The sequence below is a fragment of the Danio rerio genome, chromosome 4 (genome assembly GCF_052040795.2).
Source record: "Danio rerio strain M-AB ecotype USA chromosome 4, GRCz13ab, whole genome shotgun sequence".
NCBI classification, from domain to species: Eukaryota; Metazoa; Chordata; class Actinopteri; order Cypriniformes; family Danionidae; genus Danio; species Danio rerio.
Window position 1 is genome coordinate 42,662,683 of NC_141024.2, and position 27,990 is coordinate 42,690,672.

At 33.4% G+C, this 27,990-nt stretch overlaps 2 protein-coding genes and 1 long non-coding RNA gene across 8 annotated transcripts in view; 2 read left to right on the top strand and 1 right to left on the bottom strand.

Moving 5' to 3' along the window:
* LOC148680839 (uncharacterized) overlaps positions 1-27,990 on the top strand; it is a 785,675-nt gene that overhangs the window by 647,522 nt on the left and 110,163 nt on the right. The window lies entirely within an intron of this gene.
* The window catches only part of LOC101886199 (uncharacterized), an 883,799-nt gene that overhangs the window by 51,004 nt on the left and 804,805 nt on the right, over positions 1-27,990 (bottom strand). The gene's annotated exons all lie outside the window — the stretch shown is intronic.
* Positions 2,582-27,913, top strand: zgc:174703. 6 transcript variants are annotated; one of them, XM_088649620.1, is made up of 14 exons: positions 2,582-2,637; positions 3,276-4,290; positions 4,703-4,793; positions 5,458-5,507; positions 5,921-6,218; positions 6,459-6,589; positions 6,719-6,765; positions 6,895-6,986; positions 7,066-7,213; positions 8,426-8,601; positions 8,958-9,045; positions 10,409-12,345; positions 15,086-15,235; positions 24,103-27,913. In XM_088649620.1, exons 13-14 carry the CDS (start codon positions 15,151-15,153, stop codon positions 25,164-25,166), a joined length of 1,149 nt encoding a protein of 382 aa, XP_088505746.1. In that variant the 5' UTR covers positions 2,582-2,637; positions 3,276-4,290; positions 4,703-4,793; positions 5,458-5,507; positions 5,921-6,218; positions 6,459-6,589; positions 6,719-6,765; positions 6,895-6,986; positions 7,066-7,213; positions 8,426-8,601; positions 8,958-9,045; positions 10,409-12,345; positions 15,086-15,150; the 3' UTR covers positions 25,167-27,913.

Here is a 27,990-nt window from a genome sequence, read left to right on the forward strand (position 1 = left end):
ATTTATTAACAATAACCAAAATACTAAAATAGACTTATAATTTTTAATCTAATAAACCATAACATTTTTGGCTGTATGTTATATGATGAGATATTTCCAGTTTTAAACACCCTTTAAACACAAAACATTTATTAAACATCCAAAAGGTGCACCATACTAATCAAATAAAAAACATTTAGACAAAAATAAAAACTAACGCAAGCAGAAATGTAACTAATAGAAACACTTGATAAGGTATTATAGCCTACTGTACTATTCACTCTTCAAATAAATCTCATTATTAATCACATTTTTATGGCAACTAAAATAAAGTGAACTAGTGTCTGTTCTCTTCTACATTGTTGATGAGGTTGTGGAGGACATTTTCCCTGCAATCATCTTCATTTTGAGAAGAAGCTGTTCCACAGGGCCCCTGAACACACATATTGTGATTAAGTACTTTAATTACCCTGTTGCGGTAATACTATAGTTACTATGGTAAAACAACAAGTGTAATATAAACAAATGATCCAGTGCTGTAGTTTTTTTTTACAATATGGGGTATATTGTACTACAATTCACCACACTTTACTGTAGTAAAACTACACTTTATATTTAATTTTACGAGTTCACTATTCTTAATACGACAGTATGCTTAAGCATTCATTGTAAATACTAGCCTAAAACATTAGGCAGTACACCTTACACTCAAAAACACTAGTATTTATTATAGAATTTATCTTAACCTGTAAGTAAATAGTGTAGCAATATATAAACCATATAAAAATTCTTGGGATAACAATTAAATAGGAGGATCACTGGAGAGCAACAAAACGAAAGGAAGAGGAAACACAAGGCAGATTGTGAGTCTGCATCATCTGACGGAGCGAGAGCAGGTCGTTAGCACGTGAGCAGCCCAGCCAGTGTTGAGTGAACGCGAGGAGTTTTGTCCACAGAGGAAACCGGCACGTTCACTCGCTCGTATTACATGAATGAGCTTACGACATTTGTCAGTGAAATAACGCCATATGCACTTACGTCCGTCTCGCGAATGCACTGTCTTCTGCCATTTTCATCTATTTGCCGCTTTTCCGCTGCGCGTACTGCGAACCGGGCTGAGCCAATAGCCCCGGACCTTGAGCTCAGAAGCTGAAATCATTCCGCGTTCAAAGTAAAAAGGTCCCATTGCCAGAGGGAGATTAATGACAGCACGCGCATATATTCTCTAGCCACGAACAGGAAATAGAACTGCGGTATTTTTTATTTGTTAATGTCTTGCGGGCGAAAAGTGTGTTGTAACGCACGCATTACTGAACATGTACCGAGTAAAATATTACTGAAAATGTATTAGTAATGCCTTACACTACTGCGTTACAGGAAAATGTAATACATTACTGTAATACATTACTTTTGTAACGCATTACTCCCAACACTGCAGAAAATGTTGAAAAAAGCAGCCATGTAAAAAGTAGGAGCTGTTGAACCATATAGTGGCTGCTTTTTGACCCTGTAGCCTATTCTCTTCATTTCCATTCAGCAGAAGAAACTCACACAGTGTAGCAGCCCCATGGCATTAAAGAAGGAGGCAGAGATGCTTGCACGGTGATTTATTTTAACAGTATGAAACACTGAAATGCTTCACTTGTCACAGTGTTGACAAGAACACTGTAAAACTACACAAACCGAAAAAAAACACAGTGTAAACAAACACAAGAACGTAAAGCATAATATGCACAATTCAATAAACAACAAAGTACCAGCAAACAATTAAACAAACAAACATACCTTGGTCCGCTTTGCCATAAAGGGGGAGCTAAATTGTTCTCATTCGTTTAGCTGCTAGAGTATGCTGTTCATATTTATTTTTCAGCGTGAGGCAACAAACACCTGTTGCACACCGGCCAATGCTGATTATGAGGTGCTGGAGGGAAAGCTACTAAACCCAAATTACTGGCCAATTTATAGGCGTTGCCCTCTAGTGGTGACTTAAGGATAGGGAGGATGGAGGTCATTACAAACAGGTTTGGATCGAGTGGAGGATGAGTAAATTACAGAATTGTAATTTTTATGTGAACTACTCCTTTAATGCTTCTGTAAGTAAAGGTAAATTTAATATTATCACTAAAGATATTGCCAAAGAATGGCAGGAAACGTGGAACAGAAAATAAGAGACAACAATTTATATGAAACAAAATTGTCTTAAAATGTTTAATTAAAAATTTTTGATCAACTGTAAAATACCGAAGTGTGTGTGTGTAAGAGAGAGAAATCTAATCTATTTTTTAAAATATTTTTTATTAATCTTTTTATTTTTATTAATTTATTTTTAATTTTATTAATCTATTTTTATTTTATTTATTTCTGTGTTTTCTCTGTATTATATTTGTTCTTGTTCGTACGCTGTGACGCTGCACTGCTTTGGCAATATGAATGTACAGTTATTTGTCATGCCAAAAAAGCACCTAAAATGTGAAATATGAGAGAAAGAGAGAGAGCAGAAATAGTATAAAGTGAAAAACATGGGAGAAATGTATCAATAAGTCATGACTGCAACAGTAAGTGGCAAAAAAGCTAAACAAAATAAAGACTCTTATTTTGGCGTGGCGTGTGACGTCATCAGGCGGCGCCGCTTCAGCGCTGTGATTCAACTGGAGAAAGGTTTGTTTTAAAATGTTTACGCAGATATAAACCGATTTAATTAAAGTTTCAGGATTTTTTCTTCCGATGCTAAATTATTTACCTGCTGTTGAAAATAATATTTAAACCCTTTATACAGTGTAGTATTATTTTATTCTCAGTAGCCGAGGGCTATTGTTTGAAACAGAAAAGGGTGTAATAAGTGTTTTAAAGCAGGGTTTCCCAAACTTTTCTGAAAGAGGTAAAGTTGGTTTTATATTCACACATTTGTTCATTTAGAAGTCTCTATATTGTTTACCATGTTACTTTGAATATTTGATTAGAATTAGCATGCAAGTGTGACTTATAAACATCATTAACACTGTTTATTTGACTGTGAACAATGCTGTACTTTGATAGCCATTGGCTGCTAATATGATTTCGCTATTTAGAGTTTGCAGATAATACTTTAATGAAATTATATTATTAAGGGGAAAGTCAGAATGTGTTAATATAAAACCAATTTAACCTCTATTTTTAAAGAAATGTTTTACCTGATTTCGTTTTGATAATTAAAAGAAACTGTTGAAGCAAGTGTTGAAGAGAAGTTATTTTGCTTCTGTTCATTGTTTTATTTATTTTAAACAGGACATTTTTATTGTTTTGTTCCTTTTAAACAGGACAAAGTGTCAAAACGCTGAGAAAAACTCCTGCTGAAGCAACTGATCTCCACACTGTTATAAAGATGGCGTTTATTAAAGAGGACCCAGACAGCACACATACGTTGGGCCGACGTCGGCCGAAGGTCAACACGTCGGCCCCTTTAATTCTAACATCGGTATATGGTCGGCCAAACATACGCATGATCGTTCGGTCGTGTGTTCTATTGTTCCAGCTCAACAAACGTCGGCTCTGCGTCGGTTAACGACCAGAGGCCGACGAAGCACTTCATAAGCACTTGATCTCTCATGCCCATGAAAGAATCCGGCAACATATTTGGTTTACAAGTAAGTTTTTGCGTGCATAATAAATTAGACAAACGCGACATGCATCATGTGAACTGCGTCGGTCGGTCCAGCTTTAAATAGCCTACATTAATGCAGTAAAACTGACCAAAATGCCTACAATACATGATTTCAATTCATTAAAATATAAAAAGTTTTATTGTTATGCTTTAATAATGAAAAAGTTGTTTTTTTCTGGTGTTAACTGCTGTTTGCTTTTTTTTTATTGTGGCTTTTTCTAATACATTTTTCCCAGTGTAAAAATCAAGTATGTTCTGCATTTCGGCTGTTTAATTAAAATAAACACCTTTTTACAGAGTGACATCTTTGTTTTATATATACTTGCATTTATATTTATTGGTTATTTATTTTTGACAGTGAATGCACAAATAAAGTGTTTGTTTTGTAACAGTTTAGTAGGCTATAAAGCTCGTCTTAAAGATAATAGCGTATATAAAACTGCTAAATACATTTTAAATTCAAGATATAAAATACAAGGTTATTATTTAAATTGTCTATGGAGTGATCATGTTTATAAATGTAATACTGCATGACTTTGATGTGCGCGCGCGCGTCTTGCTTCCAACACTGGAGCGGAGAGGATGTTGCTATGGGAAACGAAGCTACGACACGACACCACCTAAAAGACACAACACGACTTCTCTCAGGCTGCCGTTTTGACTGTTTTCAGGTAAGTTTAGTCCCTAAAACAAAGCAAATACTACATAAAACTGTTCCTCACACATTTATTATTGGCAATTGATGAATATTCTGTTGAATATTATGTTATATAAGAGTGGTAAGTCTTCGTAAAAGTCCGTTAGCATATTAGCACTGGTAACGTTAGCGTCGGGGTAATATTACGTTAACTTACTTAATGTTAGCTCTTGTTAAACTTGTTTGTTAAAGTTTTGGCTTTTATTTATTCTTTATGTGTAGATGAGAGGTTTTGTCAATGTTTTATTGAATGCACTCGATATGTAGTCTAAAATACGCATTGTAACGTTACTGTAAAGGACCGTGAATCAAAAGTTCAATCGTGTTTTGATATTTCATGGTATCTTAAACTAAATGTTAAGTAAAAAAGTGTTCTGTGGTTTCAGGAGTGAGAGAATAACCTCCTGCTACAGAAAATATAACTCAAGATTCCTAAATTTCTGAAGGGAGCTGATCACAGAGATACAGGAAAGACAGGTAACTTTAAGCAGATGATTAATTCATATGAATTTCCATTGCACATCATTATGCACATGTTACATGTCTATATATTATGCATCTGTTACTTGTCTTTATTGCAGTTGTTTTAAGAAAGTTTTGACATTGAAACATGTGAGTGGTATTAAATTTCACATCACATGATTCTTCTGAACTTAGTAAATATATAGATTTGCTGCTAATGAAGTAATATTTGTGATTTTCATTTTGTTTAATTTTTTATGATTAATTGATTTATTAAATCTTAGAAAAAAGTTTACACTAAATTATTTGTCATCACATCTGTTTTTAGCATTGATAGCAATCCGAAATGTTTCTTGAGCAGCAAATCAGCACCATTTGATAATCACCATTATATTAGTTCAACCTCAAGCACTAAATCAACATCTTAAAAAAAGATTTCTGAAAGATCAAGTGACACTGAAGACTTGAGTAATGATGCTGAAAATTTAGCTTTACATCATAGCTATGAATTACATGTATATTTACACTGTTCACCCATCCCTTACACCTTAACTCATCCTTAAGTCAATTTAAGCCCTAAATGAATAATTTTTGATTTGTACAGACATGATATGCAACTTGTATTCAGTCGTTTTGTTTTTTCTTTCTTTTGCTTTTGTTTTCCACATCAACTGAAAAGGAGGTCTAAGTTTAACCTAAGTGCCGTGTTGCTGATGAACATCTTTATATGTAAGTATATTTTTGATTGACTGCCAGACACTTGTCAAACAGTGATGAGCAAACGAGGGGCCGTTCTTTTAAAAAGATCAGGGAGATGCAAGTCTGGAGATTAATATACATTTTAATTCAAAATTGATTTATCTGGAAATATTTCATAATGTTTTGAGATATGTGCCCTATATGCATTTAGATGTCCATGCATGTTTAAAATACTTTTAAATTTAACAATGGCTGCAAGTTATAAAAACATAAACAAACACAAAAATGTTAAAGTAAATTGAGAAAACATTTTCATCAGTTTGACAACAGGTAGATCAGCTCCTGACATGTTAACAGATCAGTTTAACTCTTATTAAATTCATTCATTCATTCATTCATTCATTCATTCATTCATTCATTCATTCATTTTCTTTTCTGCTTAGTCCCTTTATTAATCTGGGGTAACCACAGCGGAATGAACTGTCAACTTATCCAGCATATGTTTTACGCAGTGGATGCCCTTCCAGCTGCAAGCCATCACTGGGAAACAACCATATACGCTTGTTCTCACTCATACACTACAGACAATTTAGCCTACCCAATTCACCTGTACCCCATGTCTTTGGACTTGTAGGCAAAACCGGAGCACCCAGAGAAAACCCACCAAACGCAGAGAGAATTTGCAAACTACACACAGAAATGCCTGCTGATCCAGCTGCGGCTCGAGTCAGCATCCTTGCTGTAAGGCGACAGCACTACCTATTGTGCCACCACGTCACGCTCTTATTAAATTATATTTATATAATTTTGTGTTTCAGTACATGCTATTTTGGGAAGACAAAATATATTCATAAGCTCTCAGAAAATTCAATAAGAGAATTCATTCATTCATTTTAAGAGAATTAACTGCACAATTACTTGAAATGCGTGGATGGGATTACATTATTTGTTAACCCAAAGTGAGTTTCTCTTTCTTTGCAGTATTGGATGCCTGATTGCAGTTCAACTCCAAACTCAGTTGGACCAGCTGATCAGTGTCTTCAGTATTACCACAAGCTACTGGGCAGATGTGTGGACAGCTATGAGCCAAACTTGGGACGTTTGGTTTTTAGGTAATACCAGTGACAAAGTATTCAGTAAATTGCTTATAATAAAAGATGCTCACTGCTTACCCCCTTATAGTTAAGTTGTTTGCAGTTTCATTGTTGTAAAAATACCATACTTTTTCCTTTTTTTATCAGCAGGTGTAGAGACCGTCTGGGCAGCAGAAACAAGACAACTAATCATAGTTGAGTTGAGATTAGTATTATTAACTTGACTAGTTTGGTTGCAGACTTGTTCAATACTTAACAATTTGTATAAGTTACAAGATCAATGGTCCTGCTATCAATGTTTGTGTAACTTAAATTCATTACAGTTTAGATACAATCAAATGTCCAAACCATCTCTGAGTGAATGACATCAAGGAAACAGGATCAAAAAGATCATTCATTATAGAATGTTTCATAGGTAACAACACATCCTTTGTAAAAAATAATTTATTTTTGTGTCATCATCACAAGACAAAATACATTTCAACTGATTTCAGTTGGTTATATTTTTCAGGTCCTCCTGATCATTCTGTTCTCCTGGTTGTGAGGATGTGCAGAGGCTGTATTTGTCAGTGTTAAAAGACTTGTGCAGCTGTATGCAGACATACAAGCAGCCGACAAAGAGTTCTGGAGCAGGACAGACAGGTAGTTCACAGTGGCTAGGCTAGAAGTTTATACTTGGGTGGCCAGAAAGTGGCCTCCGCTATTTTGGAGGGTCCATACAAATACACCAGTGTAAGCTATACTATTGCACAGAAAAAATTAAATGAAAGAATTAATTAATCGGTTGAACACAAAATATTTTAAAGAAAGCTTAAGTATCAAGGTGGCAATATACAGTATGTTACATTGTAGTACATGAGCTGGCTAATACAGATTCGTAAATGTTTAGTTGTTAAGATTAGTTAAATACTATATCCTCTACTTGAGACCTGTTGCATATACAGCTTTAACTGAACTGAATTTAACTAGAACTACACCAGCATTCCAAGTGCTCTAGACTAGCTTTTTGCACTGGTGCGTCTAAAATGTTTGATGGCATTGCATTTAACACTGCAATTTTACATGTTAATTTTTTTTAAAATTACAATCCATATAGGCAATATTGACTTGTAAATGATTAACTAAAATCGGGTCAACACACATTATGGGGATTGTGTGTAGAATTTTGAGGAAATTAATGAATTTAATCCATTTTGAAATAAGACTGAAACATAAAAAATGTGGAAAAAGTAAAGTATCAATACTTTCCGGATGCATTGTATATGGTTTTTAGCGCGTTATCAAAGACTTAAAAAAATAGTCCAACATTATTTACAGCAGCAAAAGACCCTCCACATCAAAAGCTACTGGTCAGCTCACGATTCAGCAAACATCTGAAAAACAAATAGCTTATTATGCCTTCACAAGAAATCAGTGTTTTTGAGTCTAATGAAGATAGTACTATTTTATTAAATTATTATTTAGCCTGGCATGTTTACTGTTACAAAATATTTTAAATGTTTCTTAAAACAAAACATATTGTGTTCAATGGGGAAAAAGTAGCTGTTTTTTACACAGAGATAAAAAAAAAACACATTTCAGAGCAGTAATCACAATACTGTGAAACTGTGATATTTTTATCCAAGATTATACCCTCAGAATTTTTTAATTTATTTTTTTTTCAGTTGGCCTATATTCTGTTTTTCTATGTTCTTGGAAATGCTGCTGTGCATGAAAATGTGACGATATATCCGGTTCTATAGTTAATTCTGAAATAAATCTTAAAATGAAACAATATTTAAAAATGCAATATTTAATGTGTCAGACACTAAATAAACATGTCAATTCATTTATATTAATCTGATTCCTTAACAGGGCAGCACGGTGGCGCAGAGGGTAGCACGTTTGCCTCACAGCAAGAAGGTTGCTGCTTCAAGCTTCGGCTGGGGCAGTTGGCGTTTCTGTGTGAAGTTTGCATGCTCTCCCCGTGTTGGCATGGGTTTCCTCCGGGTGCTCCGGTTTTCCCAAGTCCAAAGACATAGGTGAATTGGGTATGCTAAAATTGACCATAGTGTATAAGTGTGTGTGAATGAGTGTGTATTGGTTACAGCTGGAAGGGCATCCACTGCGTAAAACATAGGCTGGCTAAGTTGGCCTTTCATTCCGCTGTGGCGACCCCAGATTAATAAAGGGACTAAGCCCAAAAGACAATGAATTAATGAATCCTTAACAGTTAAAATTAACCATTTGAGCGTGCTTAGTTTAGGGTATGTTGTGCCATTAAATTGTCAATAGGTTTTATTTTTTTCTACATTTTAAATCTGCTTTAGCTTTCTTCTTTCCTATAAACCTGGAAATATAAAATATATATTTTTGGTTTTTAACAAATTGCTTATTTTATTCTTAGATTGGTGTACGCTGATGGTCTGCTGAGAATTCTGCTGAGTTGAAGGGATCCTCCTGTCAGACAACCTCTCCAAAGTACAATAGGACTAGTAAGTAACATCTTAAACATACACTACTGTTTAAAGCTTTTAGGTTGGTATGGTAAATTCTCTTCTGATAGTGTCAGCTTTATTTAATTAATACAGTCAAGCAGTAATACTGTGAATTTAATACAATGTATATAATTAATGGTGTCACATGATCCTTCTGAAAAAATAGTATTCCAATGTACTGATTCTCTCCTCAAGCTGTTTTTTTATATATAAAACATTTTAAATAAACATATTTTTAGTATTCTTGATGTATGAAAAGTTTATTTTTAAAAGCATAGTATTTATTTGAAAAAAAAAAGTTTGCTCTTTGATGATTGCTAGCAATCAGACATGTTTCTTTAGAACAAAAAGAATTTGTGGAAAAAAAGTATTCTCACTGAGCATTGTACAACTGTGGTCAACACGTCATTTAAGTTTTCAAATAAGCCTAAAAGACCTGATTAGCTGCATAAGGTGCATTTAATTAGAGAGTTGAATATATCATTTCTTTTTATATCCTCCTCTATAGCCTACAAATAATAGAAGTTGTTTGCTGAAAAACCTTTTTGTAGCAGAAATAAAGCAATGATTAGGCTCACCCGGATTTTTCGCAGAACTCCGCAGATATTTAGCCTATCATTATTTTCTGTTTATTTACTTGAGTAAATGTGTGTAAATCTATATTTATTCAGTTTTTTTATTAATTTCAGTAATGTTATTGACTAATGTGAAAATGTTCATCTAATTTATGTACAGTGAGGTTTGTACAGTAATGTTTTCTGTCTTACTAGATATGTTACATGAAAAACTTGCTTTATTTACCAAATAAAGTGAATCTAATTGGATTTGCATTTTAAACATTAAATAAAACTTTAAAATATATTATTTTTTATTTCATATATTAAGGTTTTAGTTATGATACTCCCAAAATAATTCCGCAGAAATCCGCAGACTTCCACCAAAATTTTCAGCAGAAATAGCAAAAAACATCCGCAGATTCCTCCTGGCCCTAGCTATGATATATTAAATGTGGTGTACAGTGTGACATTTTAGTTGACGAAACTTAGTTTAATTTGCATGTAATGTGGTATCTGAAGATTAGACATATATTTAGAGACACATTTATACTAACACAATGATACTAAAAACCAAAAAAAAAACATTCATTATGATTTCACAAGGAATTTAACTTTCAAATGGCTTTTCTGAAAATTAGTGCTCAGACACACTCTTTAAGTTTAAATTAAATTACACATTTTAGCTAGTCACTTGCATAACACATACTCCAGTTATATGTCATGAAACAAATAATTTATATTTGTGGTAATATGAACTGCTCAAATGCTAATCTTTCTTCTTTTGGTTTCTTGCTTTATTTAAGGGTTCCCACTACAAGGATTAGATATGGCTACTGCAGTCCCGGTTTGGGCCAGCCTCACTTGTGAAGACTAAAGATGAAGACAACATACAAGAACAATTTCGAGGATGGCGACATACTTTTTATTCCACCTATATATCCCCTTTTATGTGTAAGCAACATTCCACAAGATAAAACAAAAGTAAATGACAGGTTATTTCTTTTCATTTTGTCTGTTTTCTTGGAACATTGTACACAATTTACAACCAGTTTTATTTATATAAATATAGGTCAGAGCAAGAAAATGTTATGTTTTCTTCTGGAGAAAGTCTTATTTCTTTTATTTCGGCTAGAATAAAAACAGTTTTGAATTTTTTAAAAAACATTTTAAGGTCAATATTATTAGCCCCTTTAAGCAATTTTTTTCGACTGTCTACAGAACAAACCATCGATATACAATAACTTGCCTAATTACCCTAACCTGTTTAGTTAAGCTAATTAACCTACTTAAGCCTTTAAATGTCACTTTAAGCTGTATAGAAGTGTCTTGAAAATATCTAGTCAAATATTATTTACTCGGTTATTAGAAATGAGTTATTAAAACTATTGTGATTAGAAATGTGTTAAAAAATATTTCCGTTAAACAGAAATTAAGGGATTATATATATATATTTATATTTATATATATATATATATATATATATATATATATATATATATATATGTATATATATATATATATATATATATAGATATATATATATATATGTATATATATATATATATATATATATATATATATGTATATATATATATATATATATATATATATATATATATATATATATATATATATATGTATATATATATATATATATATATATATATATATATATATATATATATATATATATATATATAGAATGACAAAATCTGTTTTGTGTCGTGCATTAGAGTTTGCCTAAAAAAAACTGGTTATCTCTGAGAAGTAATGTTATTTTATATTATTGATGTGTTATTAGTTCAGAGGAGATTGCAAATTGTTGAATGCCATTTATAAAAAAAAATGTAAAAAAAAAATTGACTACAGACTTTAATAAAATTTTATCAGACAATTATTTTAATTTGTATGATTTTATTTACTACTGTAAATATTGTTTGCTTGGTATTTATTTTGTGTTTGTGTACTCTTGTTTTATTGTAACTCCCTGAAGAAAGTCTTTTGGATACTGAACACATGACTGGTATTATCTTGTATTTTAAAATTATAGTCTTGGAAACATGCATTTTCTTTAACACTATTTAAGAAATTATAAGCATTATAACATGTGCTTACACAAGTGATTTGTGTTTTTACTATAGTAAACTATAGTCACCCTTAGTGTACATGTTTTGAAGTACTTGTAAATATTCCTATGGTCTTAATGTAAATGCTGCAATGGACTTTGTATTTAAAATCTTTATTGCACAGTATTTCAGCCATGGTTATAGTACAACTTGTTGGTTTTGTTTTAAACGTAGTAAAACATGGTTATGTGTGATAAAAGTATGTTAATCTATTTGTATGTTTGTGAAAAATATTAATAAATCTTCAACTGTTATTGAGAGTGGTGTGTCATGTTTATTATAAATAAGCAGCTGCTGCAGCTAGTGGTCCATAAGTATGGAGCAAAACGCCCGAGAACAGCGCCTCCGCGGAGCGGCCGGCATTTCCGGTTGCGTCGTCCTAACATCGGCCGGACAGCGTTTCCGATCATTTGCCGACGTCGCGGCGACATTTTGCCAATTAGCAAACGCTCCCTGAGCGACATCGCGCCGATGGAATTTTGAAAGTCGGCACGACGTCGGCCCAACGTATGTGTGCTGTCTGGGTAATGTTAAGAAAAAAGACTTTTATTTTGTCATGGCATGTGACGTCATCAGGCGGCGCCACTACAGCGCGGTGATTCAACTGGAGAAAGGTTTAGGCTCGTTTGAGGTGCGCCTCGCCTTGGCTGCATTGTAAACGAGAGCAGGCTTGCGCAGTAAGAGGAGGGCTCAAAAATTACATCAGAAGTCGGACACCTGCCGAATCTCGCTGTTTACCCACCTGGAATCGTCACCAGTGGCGGAGATCTCGTTCGCGTTTTTTATCGCAGACGAATGACCTCATGAAAAAATACTATGGTGATTTATAGTAAATATTATTGCATTTTGAACATGTTTTTTCAGTATTGGGTTATGTTTATAATTGTTGTGATACCAGAGCAACTATAAAATTTAAATAGGCTATTTTATAACATGGTTCAAAAGCACTACAGTATACATTACTATAGTATTTTTATATAGGAGTGGATGCAATAGAAATATCACAGTTTTTACAAAAAAAAAATGTTCAGAATTACAGAAGATGAACAGCTCATTAACTAAAAGGGTGTATTAAAAATATAATTCTGTATATTCAACAAACATTAAAAGAATAACAAAATAAACAGCTTATACAGCAAGAAAACTTTCAAGAAACCTAATTTGGCTACATTATAAATGAAGTAGCCATAGCAAGATGCTTTTGAGTGACAGGTCATGACAAATGTTTGTTTGACAAATAAATTCTTAGGGGGTTAATTATATTGACATGCTTGGGTATATATAAACTGCTTTTACTCCAGCCAGACTAAAATAAACAGCCCAAGACTTTCTCAAGAATAAAAACTATTAGACTGTAGGAAAAACTGTGGAAATGTTCTTGGTCTATTAAACATGACTTTTGACTCCACATACATATACATATACATATGTGTGTGTGTCTTGTTTACTACACCCTTTTCACTTCTCATATGAAACCACACAAAGATGAGGCATAATGACAAAACAGTCTGATTACCTTTGTATGTCTGAATATATGTATATATTGGATTGACTTTCATTGAATAACGCTGCATAAAAATTACAATACAAAATTCACACAAACATACAAAAAGTGAAAATAACAACAAACAGGACTTAAAACTGAGAGAGAAATAAAATACACCACACACATCCTAATGATTTATAAGTAACATTTAGTTATATTACATAGGTCACGTTATGTTTTACAAAGATGTGTTTTGTTTTTGTTTGCGTGTAAATCTAAATAAATAACCATATGTAATGCTCTTTATGACTTTTTTTTTAATTATCAACGAAAATACAAAAAAGGTATTCAACAAATCCAGGTATAAACCTTAGTAAAACAAGATAATAAAGTGTAATGTGTCAGTCTCATCCAATCAGCATTAAGCTGTGTCGTCAGCCAGTCGTTTCCCATCATGCTTTTGGTAACGCAGTCTTTTGAGAGCAACTGCGGACGACTGCTCTATGCGAGGCGAAGGCAAAGCGGACACATTTCTAACCGGCATGCATCCTGCGGTGATCACCGGTGATCAATTCTGCGCAGATTTTGGCATAGTCAAACGAGCCTATTGTTTTAAAAGTTTTACAGATATAAACCGATTTAAAGTGAAAGTTCTAAAGTTTTAGTTTTTTATATGATGTTTAATTATGTTCCTGCTTTTGAAAATATTATGTTAACATTTTATACAACGTAGTACTATTTTATTCTCAGTAATCTATTGTTTGAATAAAGTAACAGAAAAGTGTGTAATAAGTGTTATAATGAAACATTTTACCCGATTTCTTTTTGTTAATTAAAAGCTGTGCACAATTCTGCCCCGGCCTATGTCAGTGAAGTGAACTTATTAGACTTTATTCAGCTTGTAGACCGTCAAGATCCCATGACCAGTTTTTGTCTGTCTCGGTCTCGCTTATTTTTTGTCTGTCCCTTGGTCTTGCTGCAAATCAAAAGGTGATAGAGGTTTCTGTGTTGCGGCTTAAACTTAAAGACTTATTTTTACTTCTTTCCTTTGAGTGACAAATTCGTGTTATTTCTTATTTGTATTTTAGTATTACTTTTAAACATACATTTTCCTGTATTTTAAATACTAGTTTTTTTAAATTTTATTGTGTAGTTTATTTTATTGTAAAGTACTTTGGATCAACCACGGTTGTGTAAAATTGTGCTCTATAAATAAAGTTTGCCTTGCCTAGAGTGGCAAAAAAGCTAAACAAAAGACTTTTATTTTGGCGTGACGTGACGCCTGAATAAAGACTTTTATTCAGGCGGCGCCGCTACAGCGCGGTGATTCAACCGGAGAAAGGTTTGCTTTAAAAGTTTTACAGATATAACCCGATTTAAAGTTAAAGTACTAAAGTTTTAGGATTGTTTATACGATGCAAAATTATGTTCTTGCTGTTGGAAATATTATTTTAACCCTTTATACAACGTAGTACTATTTTATTCTCAGTAATCGAGGGCTATTGTTTGACTAAAGTAACAGAAAAGTGTGTAATACGTGTTTTAATTAAACGTTTTACCTGATTTATTTTTGTTGTAGCAACAGTAAAGTGTGTAATGAGTGTTTTAGTGAAGGTTTAATTTATTAAACAGCATGATGTCAATCTATTCTAAGTATACATCACTATATATAAGAAATGGAGTACTAGGTTTCATCAGCTCATTTTTGGCTATAGTTTCTTGCTCAGACTTATCTGATTTATTTTTGTTAATTACTCTCATATAAAGAAACTGTTGAAGCAAGTGTTGAAGAGAAGTTATTTTATTTCTGTTCATTGTTTTATAAATTTTCAACAGAACATTTTTATTGTTTTGTTTATTTTAAACAGGATAAAGTGTCCAAACACAGAGAAAAACTCCTGCTGAAGCGACTGATCTCCACACTGTTATAAAGATGGCGTTTATTAAAGAGGAGAGTGAAGATGTGAAGATTGAGGAAACATTCACAGTCAAACAGGAAGATCTGCAGGAACTAACAGGTTGATTTTCATTCTCAAACACCAAATCAGTCATTTGATCCTCATTCAGATATATTTTAATAATAAGAATACTAAATTAAATCCATCTTGCAGCCCTGAGTGTGCTGCCTAGTTCTCCTAAATGCACATAAGCACTCATTGAAAGACAGAAATGAGTTTCCTTCTTGTTACTTGTTCTCATAACTTTTGTCATTATTTAATGTATTATTAGTCTCCCATTTTCTGTACCTTCTTAAGGTTATTGCTTTTCTTGTTCTCCTGCTGTTTGTGAAGCGTACTTGAGCACCGGCGCTTTCTAAAATAAATTTAAAAAGTTGAACTGAGCTGCTGATATTTGACCTACAGTATTCTCCTAGTAGATATCAGCTACTACATTGATAGTGTTGGCTTAGTACTTTCCAATTGCATACGTCACGTTGATCACAATTCCCTTTTTTTTATCAACTTCTTTATGGGTTTAAACTTGTTTCTAGTAGTTGTTACTAGTTCTCACAGATAATATCTGAGTTAGAAGTACATCATTATTATAATAACTAATTACTAGGGCTATTGTGTTTAAACAGGGTTTCCGCTGCGTCATAATATGTCTTAGGATCCAAAATCAAACACAAAATTTTAAATCTTTAGCTAGAAATATCTAAAATACATATAAAAAATTATTATTTATAATATATATATATATGGGTCAATGACGTGACGCTCATTTTTTTGTGTCCATGTCTTTTAAATAAATTCAAGTAGGTTACAGTTTCAAAATAAATAAGCAAATTACTTGCATACATTCTCTATTTTGAGGACCAAGTTTAATTTTTTGGTTTTAATCCATTTTAAGAAAATTTTTAGGGGATTATTGCAAGAATGTCAATGTGGTGTAACCAAAAAAAAATGGTACCAAATAGTTTACCTTGTTTAAAAAATGTGAAAGCCTCAATGAAACATTGTATCGGCTAGTCTGGCATAATTTTACATGAGACATATTTAATAGTAAATAAAGGTAAATATAGCACAATTGTTTTAAATATTATAATTCATTTGGGGAATTTTTTCTGTCACCTCAAATTTCTGAAATGTCAAGATGGTGTAACCACCATTTATTGAGCCATTTTGTTAATATTGTGCACAAGACAGTTAGACAGGAAATTGAATCACAGAGAAGAACTCTTGATAAGACTAATTGCTGCATGTAAAGGTTAGTAACTCTTTTTAAAATGTGAGATACTTTGACCTTTTTAAGGTATGGTCAGCTATTCTTAGATATGCATGTCAAATGGTAAGACCCCAGAAATGCACTGATAATTGTTCATAATTATAAAAATAAGTATTATATTTAAAAGTTAAATTTGAAATATTCCCACCAAGCCCATGTGCTTACATAGATGTTATTGATAATGCCTGTCAAATTTCATTTTGAGTTGAAATGTCAAGGGGTGTAACTGGTTACACCATTTGACTCATATAGCAGGAGTCTTTCTGTCAGGGGTCAATTTAGTCAAATATCATTAGTTCATGATGTTGATCAAAAATGCGACATAAATTAAACTACTATTTGTGTTCATAGTGTAGATTATTTATTTATTTTTGTTTGAGAAATAGGTGCTTAATCCACAACCTTACTATTAAAGCTTTGTAAACATAGGATAAAATTATTTTACTGCACAACATGAATGTTTTTTTTTTGTTTATGTTAATCCATGTTTATATTCACACAATATAATGTACACACTCTCTCATTCACACACACATTCATACACTACAGTCAATTTAGTTTTTCTAATTCACCTATACCGCAAGTCTTTGGACTGTGGGGGAAACTGGAGCTCCCAGAGGAAACCCATGTCAACTCCACACAGTAAGCCATCCTGGTCCATCTTGGACTCAAACCAGCAACCTTGTTGCTGTGAGACAACTGTGCTAACCACATTAGCCACTGTATCACCCTCCTTTGAAATGTTGTAAGTATTTTTTTTCTTCTTGAGAAAGTCTTATTTCTTTTAGTTTGGATAGAATAAAAGCAGTTTTTAAAATGTTTAAGCAGTTTTTAAGGTCAATATTGTTAGCCTTCTTAAATACAGAACAAACCACAGTTACCCAATGACTTGGCCAATAGATCTTACTTGCCTAATTAACCTAATTACATTTTTAAATGTCACTTTAGGCTGAATACTAATGTCTTACAAATTATCTAGTCAAATATTATGTGCTGTCATCATGGCAAAGATTACGGAAGAAATCAGTTATTAGAATTTAGTCATTTAAACTATTTTGTTTAGAAATGTGTTGACAATAATATTCTCTCTGTTAAAGAGCACTTGGGAATTTATTTTTTAAATAAAAGAAAAAATTAACATGGGAAATGAAACAAGGTTGACAAGCCTCTATAGACTGAGTGCACACAGCCTTAAGTTTTGGAGGTATTCATACTTGATGCGCTTGCTGTTGTACTATTATTATTAACAACTGGAGGTGCCTCGGAGGAACTTTAATGATGAAAAGTTGTGAAGAACAAGTCAGAAGTTGCTAAACAAATGAATTGCAGTTGAAATCAGTTTTGTTTGGGTTTTTTTACAGCATGTCTGATAAAAAATGTTCTTCTGGAGAAAGTCTTATTTGTTTTATTTAGGCTAGAATAAAAGCAATTTTTAAAAGCCATTTTGAGGTAAAAATTATTGGCCCTTTTAAGCTTTTTCCCCGCGATAGTCTACAGAACAAACCATGGATATACAATAACTTATCTAATTACTCTAACCTGCCTAGTTAACCTAATTAAGCCTTTAAATGCTACTTTAAGCTGTATAGAAGTGTCTTGAAGAATATCTAGTCTAATATTATTTACTGTCATCATGGCAAAGAGAAAATAAATCAGTTATTAGAGATGAGTTATTAAAACTATTATGTGTTGAAAATGTGTTGAAAAAATCTTCTCTCTGTTAAACCGAAATTGGGGAAAAAATAACAGGGGAGCTAATAGCTCAGGGGGACTAATAATAATTCTGCATAATTCTGAAGTTAACTGTATAAAATAAATAGTTTGTGGATAAGTTGTGGATACACTCATGAAATTATTTGTTGTCAGTCAGTCGTGTATGCTTACAAAAATTGGCCTTTAATCCCAGCACCAAGGCAACAACGAGTAAGCAGCAGTTCTTACGTACTAGTGATTTACGTACAGTGTTTGGCAAATTGTTTCTAAATAGCTTAAAAGTAAAATAGTGGATTTTTTTCTAATATCATCTACTTATTTTTATTTTAATTAAGCCAACTGAAAAGAAACAGTGATGGAAAAGGTGTTAAATGTTAAACATGTTTCTTTAGTTTGTTAATATTCTATTGATGAGGGCCACACATTTAATGTAAAGGATGTTATTACTTGGTGTATTAAAGTTCAGCAACCTGGTTTCATTGTTCTAAACACATTTGTCAATGACAATCCCACTGAAATTGTTGACTATCATTCTTAATTTGAATTGATTTTAATTGTCAATTTCAAAATCTTTGGCTGTAGAAGCAACACTGTCAGGTGGTGTAACTGGTTTTTGTCAATTGGTGTAACCAGTATTTTACATAAAAATATAATTATGTACATGGAAATAATGTGAAATTAAAATTAAAACACTTAGTTTAGTGTAATAAAATAGTTTTTAACATTTTTTACATAATTTGTCAAAGATTATTTAGAAACCAGAAGTGTTTTTAGCATGTGTCTGGCCGAATATTGCAAAAACTCATTAAAATGTACATTTAGAGATAATGCGAATACAATAAATGTTATTGTGGTATTTTAAAATGAAGTATTTATTTCAGTGTGTACACTTGCATATCATCTAGAAGGAGTAAATTTTTTAATATTTCACAATTTTTGGCAGTTACACCATTTGACATTTTCAGTTGCATTCAGTCTTAATGTCTGTAAAAAATGGTGTAAATGTTATTTTTAATTACATAAAATCAACATGAATACAATCTGTACATTTTAAAATATCTGACGGATGCTTTTAAATCAACTTTGTAAAAGATTTTTAAATTTCCCATCTTGCCAAACCTGTTTTGTCACTGACCCATATATATATATATATATATATATATATATATATATATATATATATATATATATATATATATATATATATATATAATTTATAATTTTTTTCATTTATTTTTTTAATGGGGCAAATAAAAATCTTTTCCATCTGGACCATTTGAAAAATTCTTTAGCTTTATCCCTTTATGGGTCTAAAATTTCATTCATAATGGTCTTAAAAATGTCATAAAAAGAAACCTGCAGAAACCCTGGTTTACAGTTTGTCAAATGATGTGGATGCCCCCAATATTAAATATGTTGAATGAAATGGACACTACAATAATTGTTATAAAACATTGTACAGTTTCTAAGCTATAAGATGTTGCTGTGGGATGACGTGAGACAAAACAAACTAAATATAGTGGAACAATAACGTTTGGCATTGCACTGACTACAACTGGCCAACAAACTAGTCTAAAATGACTTTTTCTGCTTAAGAAATGGATTACAGCATGCTGATGATATGCAAATATTAGAGTGTGAAGTTCGTCAGTATTGACCAAATTTTTCATGTACCAGCAGGCGTCGCCATTGGAGTCTTTTTACTTGGGACTTTTTTTTAAAGAATTTATTTTTAGATCCTTAAAACAGGGTTATTCTGCTTGGGTATGCTTAGGTAACCGTTTTCAAGGTATACCACAGTACAACAGTATATGTAAGGTTTTTTTTTTTTACATTTTGTTATAAGTTTTTCAGGACAACAGTATCTCCAGCAAAAAAAGATATCCAAAGATGCCATTTTTTAAATTGTAAAGAAATCTGTGTTTTTGAAACGAAGGATTCATTTGAATGATTCAGCCTGACATGTTTACTGCTCCATAATACTTTCTCCGCGGTTTCACAAACAAGGTTTAAGGCTAGTCAAGATTAAATTGCATGTTTGAGCGGTCTCAACTCAAAATAACTTTCTGTGAGATAAAATACATCAGTTTATTTTTTTTCTCCAGGTGCACACCAGTAATATATTTTACTAAGGCCATTTTTATAAATTTGGCTTAAATAGCCTAATTTAACTAAGGACTAATCCCAGCTTAATCTAAGCCCTGTTTGTGAAACTGAGCCTCAAAGTTTCTTAAAAGAAAATATATTGTGTTCAAAGGGAAAAAGTTCTTGTTTTTTTACCCAAAGATTAAAAAGAATACATTTTAGAGCAGTAATCACAATACAGTGAAACTGTTATATTTATATCCAAGCTTATCATACCGTCAGAATCTTATACTGGCCCATGCCTAATGCTGCTTGATGTTGCAAAGTCATATTTTCTCATTTTATTATTTTTCTTTGTATGTATAGTCATGAACACATTTGTTTTTAGAGCAAGTAGCCATTTATTATTCCAGGTCATTTCTCCAATAGGCAACTAAATTGGAGGTTCTAAAACAATAGCATATGAGATCAGGTCACTACTATGGCCCCATTTACACTAATGCGTTCGCATTCATCAAATTTGCTTAAACCATGTGTTCTTAAGTATGGCTATATTTCACAAGGATTCTGACAAAGCAACGTGAAGCAGGCGCTGTACAAAATTTCCGTTTAAGGAGGAAACACATCAAACTTAATAAATCATTTGAGCGGACATGGAATCATCTTAAAGGCAGACGAATGCAGATGTCTTGGACAGCTCGCAACATTATCTGGCACTTTCACTGAGTACATTTATATGGACACCAATACTCCCATTTTAATATGATTAATACTCTTATTAAGAGTCTACTGTAGGGATAGTTTACAGTTTAACCCAAAGAATGACCAGTCTGGTAGATGAAGAAGAGCCGGAGTCAGAGATTTTAAAAAAATAAATTAAGTTTACTGAAAATAGTTTGCAGTTTCATTCGCAGAAGCCAGCTTCAACACTCTCAATGAGTTCCTAGGCCGCTCTGCTTACAGTTTCAACAATCGAACAATTATACTCTTTACACAAGTGCAGAAAGGGTGGGATCCAGGTAAACAGCCCTCATTGGTTACAACAGAAATAGACAATTCTAAATACATGCGTCAAAGAAACATAGTATCTGCTTCCAGATATGGATGGCCTTAGTGTGTGCGTCAAAAAAAAGCATTGTATCTGTCTCCAGATATGGATGGCAACCTGATGCCTAGAGGTGAGGTCGCCCTAAGTTATTAGGAGCTGATCTCCGACCTGTAAAAAGCTAAACCAGGAAAACAATAGACACAAAAGACCATCTGTGTTAAAGACTCAAGGATGTTTCTTGTACGTTCAGCTGTGTTATCAGGCTGGTTCAAGACTGTTTCCATCAACAGTCTGCTGCAATATCTTTACTACACACAGTCTATCTCCACACAAAAAGGAATTACATTAAAATTAATTATACTCAAAAACAGATCAATCAAACAGCTATAATATTATAGGCAATATCAGGACAACTAGAACAGGTGTCTTCTTCTCCTCTATATGGGGAGAGAGAGAGAGATCTCCATGACCTATGACCTGGTTTGTGTGTTTCCTGAAAACAAAGTTAAAATAGACAGGCATAAAGAGAAACAAGGACACAGAACATTCTTACAGTAAGCAGTTTTAACTTATTCATTAGTTAAAATCAATTCACAGTTAAATACTGAGAAACAGGATGATGAAAAGGATAAACGTTGGTCCATGATGAGACGGATTGGAAAGCAGAAATCCGAATCCTTCACTACCATGTAAACAGTTGTTCTTTTTTTTTTTATTACCTTAAAGGAACACCACGAAATGCGGAGGTTTTTCTTTCCGTTCGGTATGTGGTATCAATTTCTATTACAGCAAAAGTCTGAAGATTAAAAATGAAACATACTAAATTAGATGAAATGCTGGAAAGCCTGGTAATGCAGCATTAATTTTTTTCATTAATTATTTTATACTGAAACGTTCCTTCTAAAAGTGCTTCCTTGGTCTTATGCATATTTCTTTGCATGACTACAACAGGAAGTATAACAGCAACTGCGTTCATTTTTTTAAAACATTTTATATATATATATCAAATTAAATGCATGAGTTAACGCTCTAATTTTGACAGCACTTTAAATAAACAAATGTTTTCAAATGGCAACAAATGTTTTTAAATAGAAAGCAGCAATTTGCAGCAGTTTTGAGAGCAAATAAAAAATCCCACTGCTTGTGTGTGCACGGCTCTTTGTGGCCATTATTTGAAACTTATTGTGCTGACGTTAAGTACATTTTGAATGTTACAGTATCCCTCCAATGCATTAAGACTTTTCCTTGCAAGCTACAATTTGCAGTGAGCGTGTATTCTCTCTCTTGCGCACAAGCAAATATTTCAATGTATTGTGACAAATATTTAACTTAACGTTAATAGGCCTAAATAATGACCTATATTTTAAAATCTGAAGTTTCCTGTCAGCCCTCTTTCTTGCTTTGTTTTAAGCTGTACTTTTTGATTGTTTAAATTATTATATATTTGAACTTATATTTGAATCAAATGCTATGCCCTCGCTGTGAACATTGTGGTTTCTTGTTTCAGAGCTCTTTCATTCATCGTAGTTGCCAAGGTAGCATACAACATAATCATAATGATGCATCTGTGCTCGACCTTCAGGGTTTCATGACAGTAACGTGCACGAGTAGTTATCTAGATTATTTCAGCTGAACTCAGATTAGTTACATCAAATCATCTTCAACTTGCTGTTATGGAACCAATTAAAGTGTGGACATTTAGTTTGGCTCACTAAACCACTTTTATGAAACAGCCCCTAGGGGTTATAAAATAATCCTGGGTGTTCATTAACAGACGTTTAACATTGGTAAACCCTGGGGTAACGCTTTTATTTGTATATTTACATTGTCACTGTTCCCTATTAGACAAACAGCAGGTAACCTTTTTAAATGGCTTTTCTGCATCTTGTCGAGTATATAAAATGTCACCATATAGGTCTTCAGCTAAGCCTCCGGACATGCACAAAGGCAAGAAAACTGAGACAAAAGTACAAATGAATGAAAACAAGTAGCAAAGTATGTCATCATGCCATATTCTCATCACTACAGTTAAAAGCAAATGTGGCATTAAGCATTTGCAGAAGTTCATTTATCATTTTCCTTTAGCTTAGTCTCTTTATTCATTAGGGGTCACTACAGCGGAATGAACCACCAACTTATCCAGCATATGTTTTAAACAGCGGATGCCCTTCCAGCTGCAACCCAGTAGAGGGAAACATTTGCATAAGTTATATACAATAATGCAAACTTACAAATATAAGCTCAATTATCCGTAATTGCTATGAACATTCAGGATTTGTCTCAACCAGGTCTCCCAAGCATGTTAAAAATGTTGAGTGGAAGATACACATGAGGGAACACAACAGGAGTAATCTAGAGTGAGTGCATTTGATCATTTGCATTTAAAGCCACAGGCACAAAAAGAGCTTGGTTTATCTCTGACCCCCAAAATTAAATATTCTGCAAGGTATATGATCTGATTTTGAGCTGAAACCCCAGACCCATTCTGGAAACATTAAAGACTTACTTTACATCCTATAAAAAAGGTTCATAATAGGAACCCTTTAAAGGGATAGTTAACGCAGAAATGAAAATAGCCTCACCATTTACTTCTCCCTCGTGTGGCTTTAAATCTTTGAGTTTCTTGATTCTGCTGAACACAAAAGAAGATATTGTGAAAAAATGCTGGCTTACTTTGTGTTCCAGAAGAAAGGAAATATTTAAAAGACGCAGAGTAAATGGTAAGGTCATTTTAATTTTTGGGTGAAACATCCATTTCATGCTTGTCGCTTTGTGCCTTCATACTAAAGTTCACTTTTCTTTTTTTTTTTTTAGACCTGATAGTGCTGAAAGAAGAGACTCAATGCAATAAAATGGAAGAGCAACACCAAGAAATAACAGCTGATGAAAAACCCACACTGACTGAAAAGACTTCATCACTCGGAAGACCTCGGAAATCCAAAACTGAGTGTAATTTTAGCAGTAAACAGCGTAGAAAGAGTTTCATTCAAAAGCTTAACCTTGATGTTCACATGAGAGTTCACACTAGGGAGAAACCTCACACTTGCGAACAGTGTGGAAAGAGTTTTGGTAAAAAAAGAAGCTTCAAGACCCACATGAGAATTCACACTGGAGAGAGGCCGTACACATGCCAACAGTGTGGAAAGAGTTTTAAGCAAAGTGCCACCCTTAAAGGCCACATGAGAATACACACCGGAGAGAGGCCGTACACATGCCAACAATGTGGAAAGAGTTTTAAGCAAAGTGCCACACTTAAAGGCCACATGAGAAGTCACACTGGAGAGAGGCCGTACACATGCCAACAGTGTGGACAAAGCTTCTATTATGCAGGAAACTTTGCAGCGCACAAGAGAATTCACACTGGAGAAAAGCCCTACACATGCCAACAGTGTGGAAAGAGTTTTAAGCAAAGTGGCACCCTTAAAGGCCACATGAGAATTCACAATGAAGGAAAAACTCAGTGTGGGAAAAGTTTTGCTCAAAAACAAAAGCTTGACACCCACATGACGATCCACACTGGAGAGAAACCTTACACATGCACAGAGTGTGGTAAAAGTTTCACATGTAAAAGCTCACTCATTAACCACATGAAAACTCACACCAGAGAGAAGCTGTTTGCATGTAATCAGTGTGGAAAGAGCTTCACATGTAAAGCTAACCTCATGAACCACATGGATGGTCATTCTGGAAACATAGTGTTCATATGTGATCAGTGTGGAAAGAGTCTCACACGCAAAGACTACATTAAGCAACACATGAAGACTCACTCAAGAGAGGATCGTTTTAGATGCAGTGAGTGTGGAAAGAGCTTTAAACAAAAAATAAACCTCAGTGCTCACATGAAGCTTCACAATGCAGAGCAGAGTCCTCAACATTGAGACCTTCTCCACACAAACACGAGTATATTGAAAACGGCAGCTTTTTCATGTAGTTTGGCTGTTCATTGACATGAAGTTTATTTATAAACTACTTTCGAGAGGATCACATGCTTATTATTGTTCACGACTGGTCCAGCATTAGCTAAAACATGATTCACCAATCAGATGATTCCCGACTTCCTATAAAGGACAAGAGATTCTTACCTCTGTTATCTTCGTCGTTATCTTTTAGACTCCCTAAAGCCCTGTTCAGACTACACAATGCCATTTGTCAGTTACGACAGATGAGATTTGTTTCAGATTATGAGATTTTGACTTGATCAAATCTTGATGTGTTGTGGATAACAAATGAAGACTTTGGTTTCAAAACACTACACATTTATTTTGATGGACTAATCTCAGAAAAGAAACAAGTTTTCTTCATGAAGACAATTAAACTTTCTATAGACAACTGCTCGCCTTTAAATATACGTTCATGTGAAAACTCCAACATTACTACAAATAAATCGTTGTATGAGAAACCCTGTGTCTCGATTGTGAATGAGAACATGAGTGATTTGTTAGCTTACATGCTAATTTCAGTACTCAAATGCAAATCTAAATGTATTTACGTGCATTTTTTTTTGTTTTTAAGGGATAAAACAAATTTTTTTTTATCTTATTAAAAAAAATATCAGGCAAAACATTCCCATAATTCTGATAAGTAGCCCAAACTGTGAACAAATGCAGATTTAAACTACTGCGCACATGTCAACGCAGATCCACTGATGAGCGTTTACACAAGCCACAGTCAAAACAAATGCAGAATCAAAACTTTTAAAAATCCTGAATCAATATTGGAGTTAGTTTTGCACGCTGGAGGAAGGACGACACCATGGCTGAAGTATTACTGTTAGACAGGTAATGTTCTGTTTTAAAAATCTTTCAGTCATGCAGAGCTGATGTAGACTGGGTTGTTATGAATGGGTTATATGCACAGAAGTGTTGTTCAGCCACTGAAATCTGACGAACAAGTTATGTGACTATTTACAGTTTATAAGGGACCTTTTACAGCATCGATAATTCATTCATTCATTTTCTTGTCGGCTTATTCCCTTTATTAATCCAGGGTCACCACAGCGGAATGAACCGCCAACTTATCCAGCAAGTTTTTACGCAGCGGATGCCCTTGCAGCCGAAACCCATCTCTGGGAAACATCCTCACACACATTCACACACACACTCATACACTACAGACAATTTAGCTCACCCAATTCACCTTTACCACATTTCTTTGGACTGTGGGAGAAACCGGAGCACCCGGAGGAAACCCAAGCAAAGGCAGGGAGAACATGCAAACTCCACACAGAAACGCCAACTGAGCCGAGGTTCGAACCAGCGACCTTCTTGCTGTGAGGCAACAGCACTACATACTGGTCCACTGTCTCACCTCCTATCATTTAAAAAAAAATTTTGCTCCCTTCTGTACTCCTTTCTCTTTTCTGCTCTGATCTGGATGTCCTAAAACAGGTATATGTTTTATTATCCAACATTATTGAAACATTTGATAGATCAGTGAGTTATAAAACAGGTTCATTACTTGAAATGTTGTGTAAAGCTGTTGTGCTGCAATATATTTTGAGTGTGTTTTAGGATTATTTATTTATTTAATAAAACATTGAGTTGATAACCCATTTGAATGTCTTTATTATAGAGGTACATTTTACCTTCTTTGAAACAGTAATTGTTATTAAGTAAATTATATGAATAAAATATGATTTAAAAAGATATTTTTAACCGAATAAGTAGCTGTTAAATTTAAATGTGAGGTATTTTTTACCCAATTAATATACGTATTTAATAACTTTTTACTTCAGGTAGTTATTACTCAAAATATGGGATTAAATCTACCCAACCAAAGTCTGTGAAAATTGTTACCTCAGATTTATTGGGTAAATTCTAAAGATTAGTTTTTACAGTGAGGGTTGACAAAATTTGAGGTTTGTTTCCTGTTTTTCTGCTTGCAGATTATTTGTAAAAAGTATTGTAAAAATATTTTAAGTTAATAATGACTAATATATGTGTGTGGGTGTATTATTTGGCAATATGTACTTGAGTAGACACATTAAAACAAACATTCTTTATAGACTTTTTTCTATAAGAAAATAAATTCATTGTTTGTGGAATAGTTGTGTTTTAATAAATCGGCTTTACAGGTTCATACAGATAGTCTATCACACTTAAAAAGACGCTTGTTTTTGCCACCTAGTGGCATAACAGTGTGGTTTGCATTATAAATGGTAAAATTAATCATTCAGAAAAAAGATTTGAATCATTGAGAACTGAATCGCTTCACGTTGCCGATTCGAATGCTTGTCAGTCAACTGTCACCAACCGTCTTCTGAAGGTAAAGTACTTTTCTTAAGTTATTTTATTGTTAAAGTGCTCTAATTACTGCTCGGTTTTAACGTTAAATCAGTAAATTGCTTTGTAACATCAAAACAAATGCTTATTTTATTTTTAAAGTCGAGATCATATTAGTAATAACTAGCACATTGCTAACATAATATATCCAGAACCTACCAATTTATACCTGTTAACATTATATTGTTAACTTACTTAACTTACCTTCCAGAAACCCCTGAAGAGATGGAGGAGGAATTAGCTAACCCGTCCAAGCGGATAAGGACAGCAAAAATCCTCAACCAGGATGAAGAATAGGACGAGAAAGGAACTGAAAAAGAAAAAGGAGCTCTGAAAGAGAAAAACGTAACGTATTTATAAAAATCTTATTCTAAACCTCTGAATGTTACCTCATAGATTGGTGTGGTCTTCGTCTTCTTAC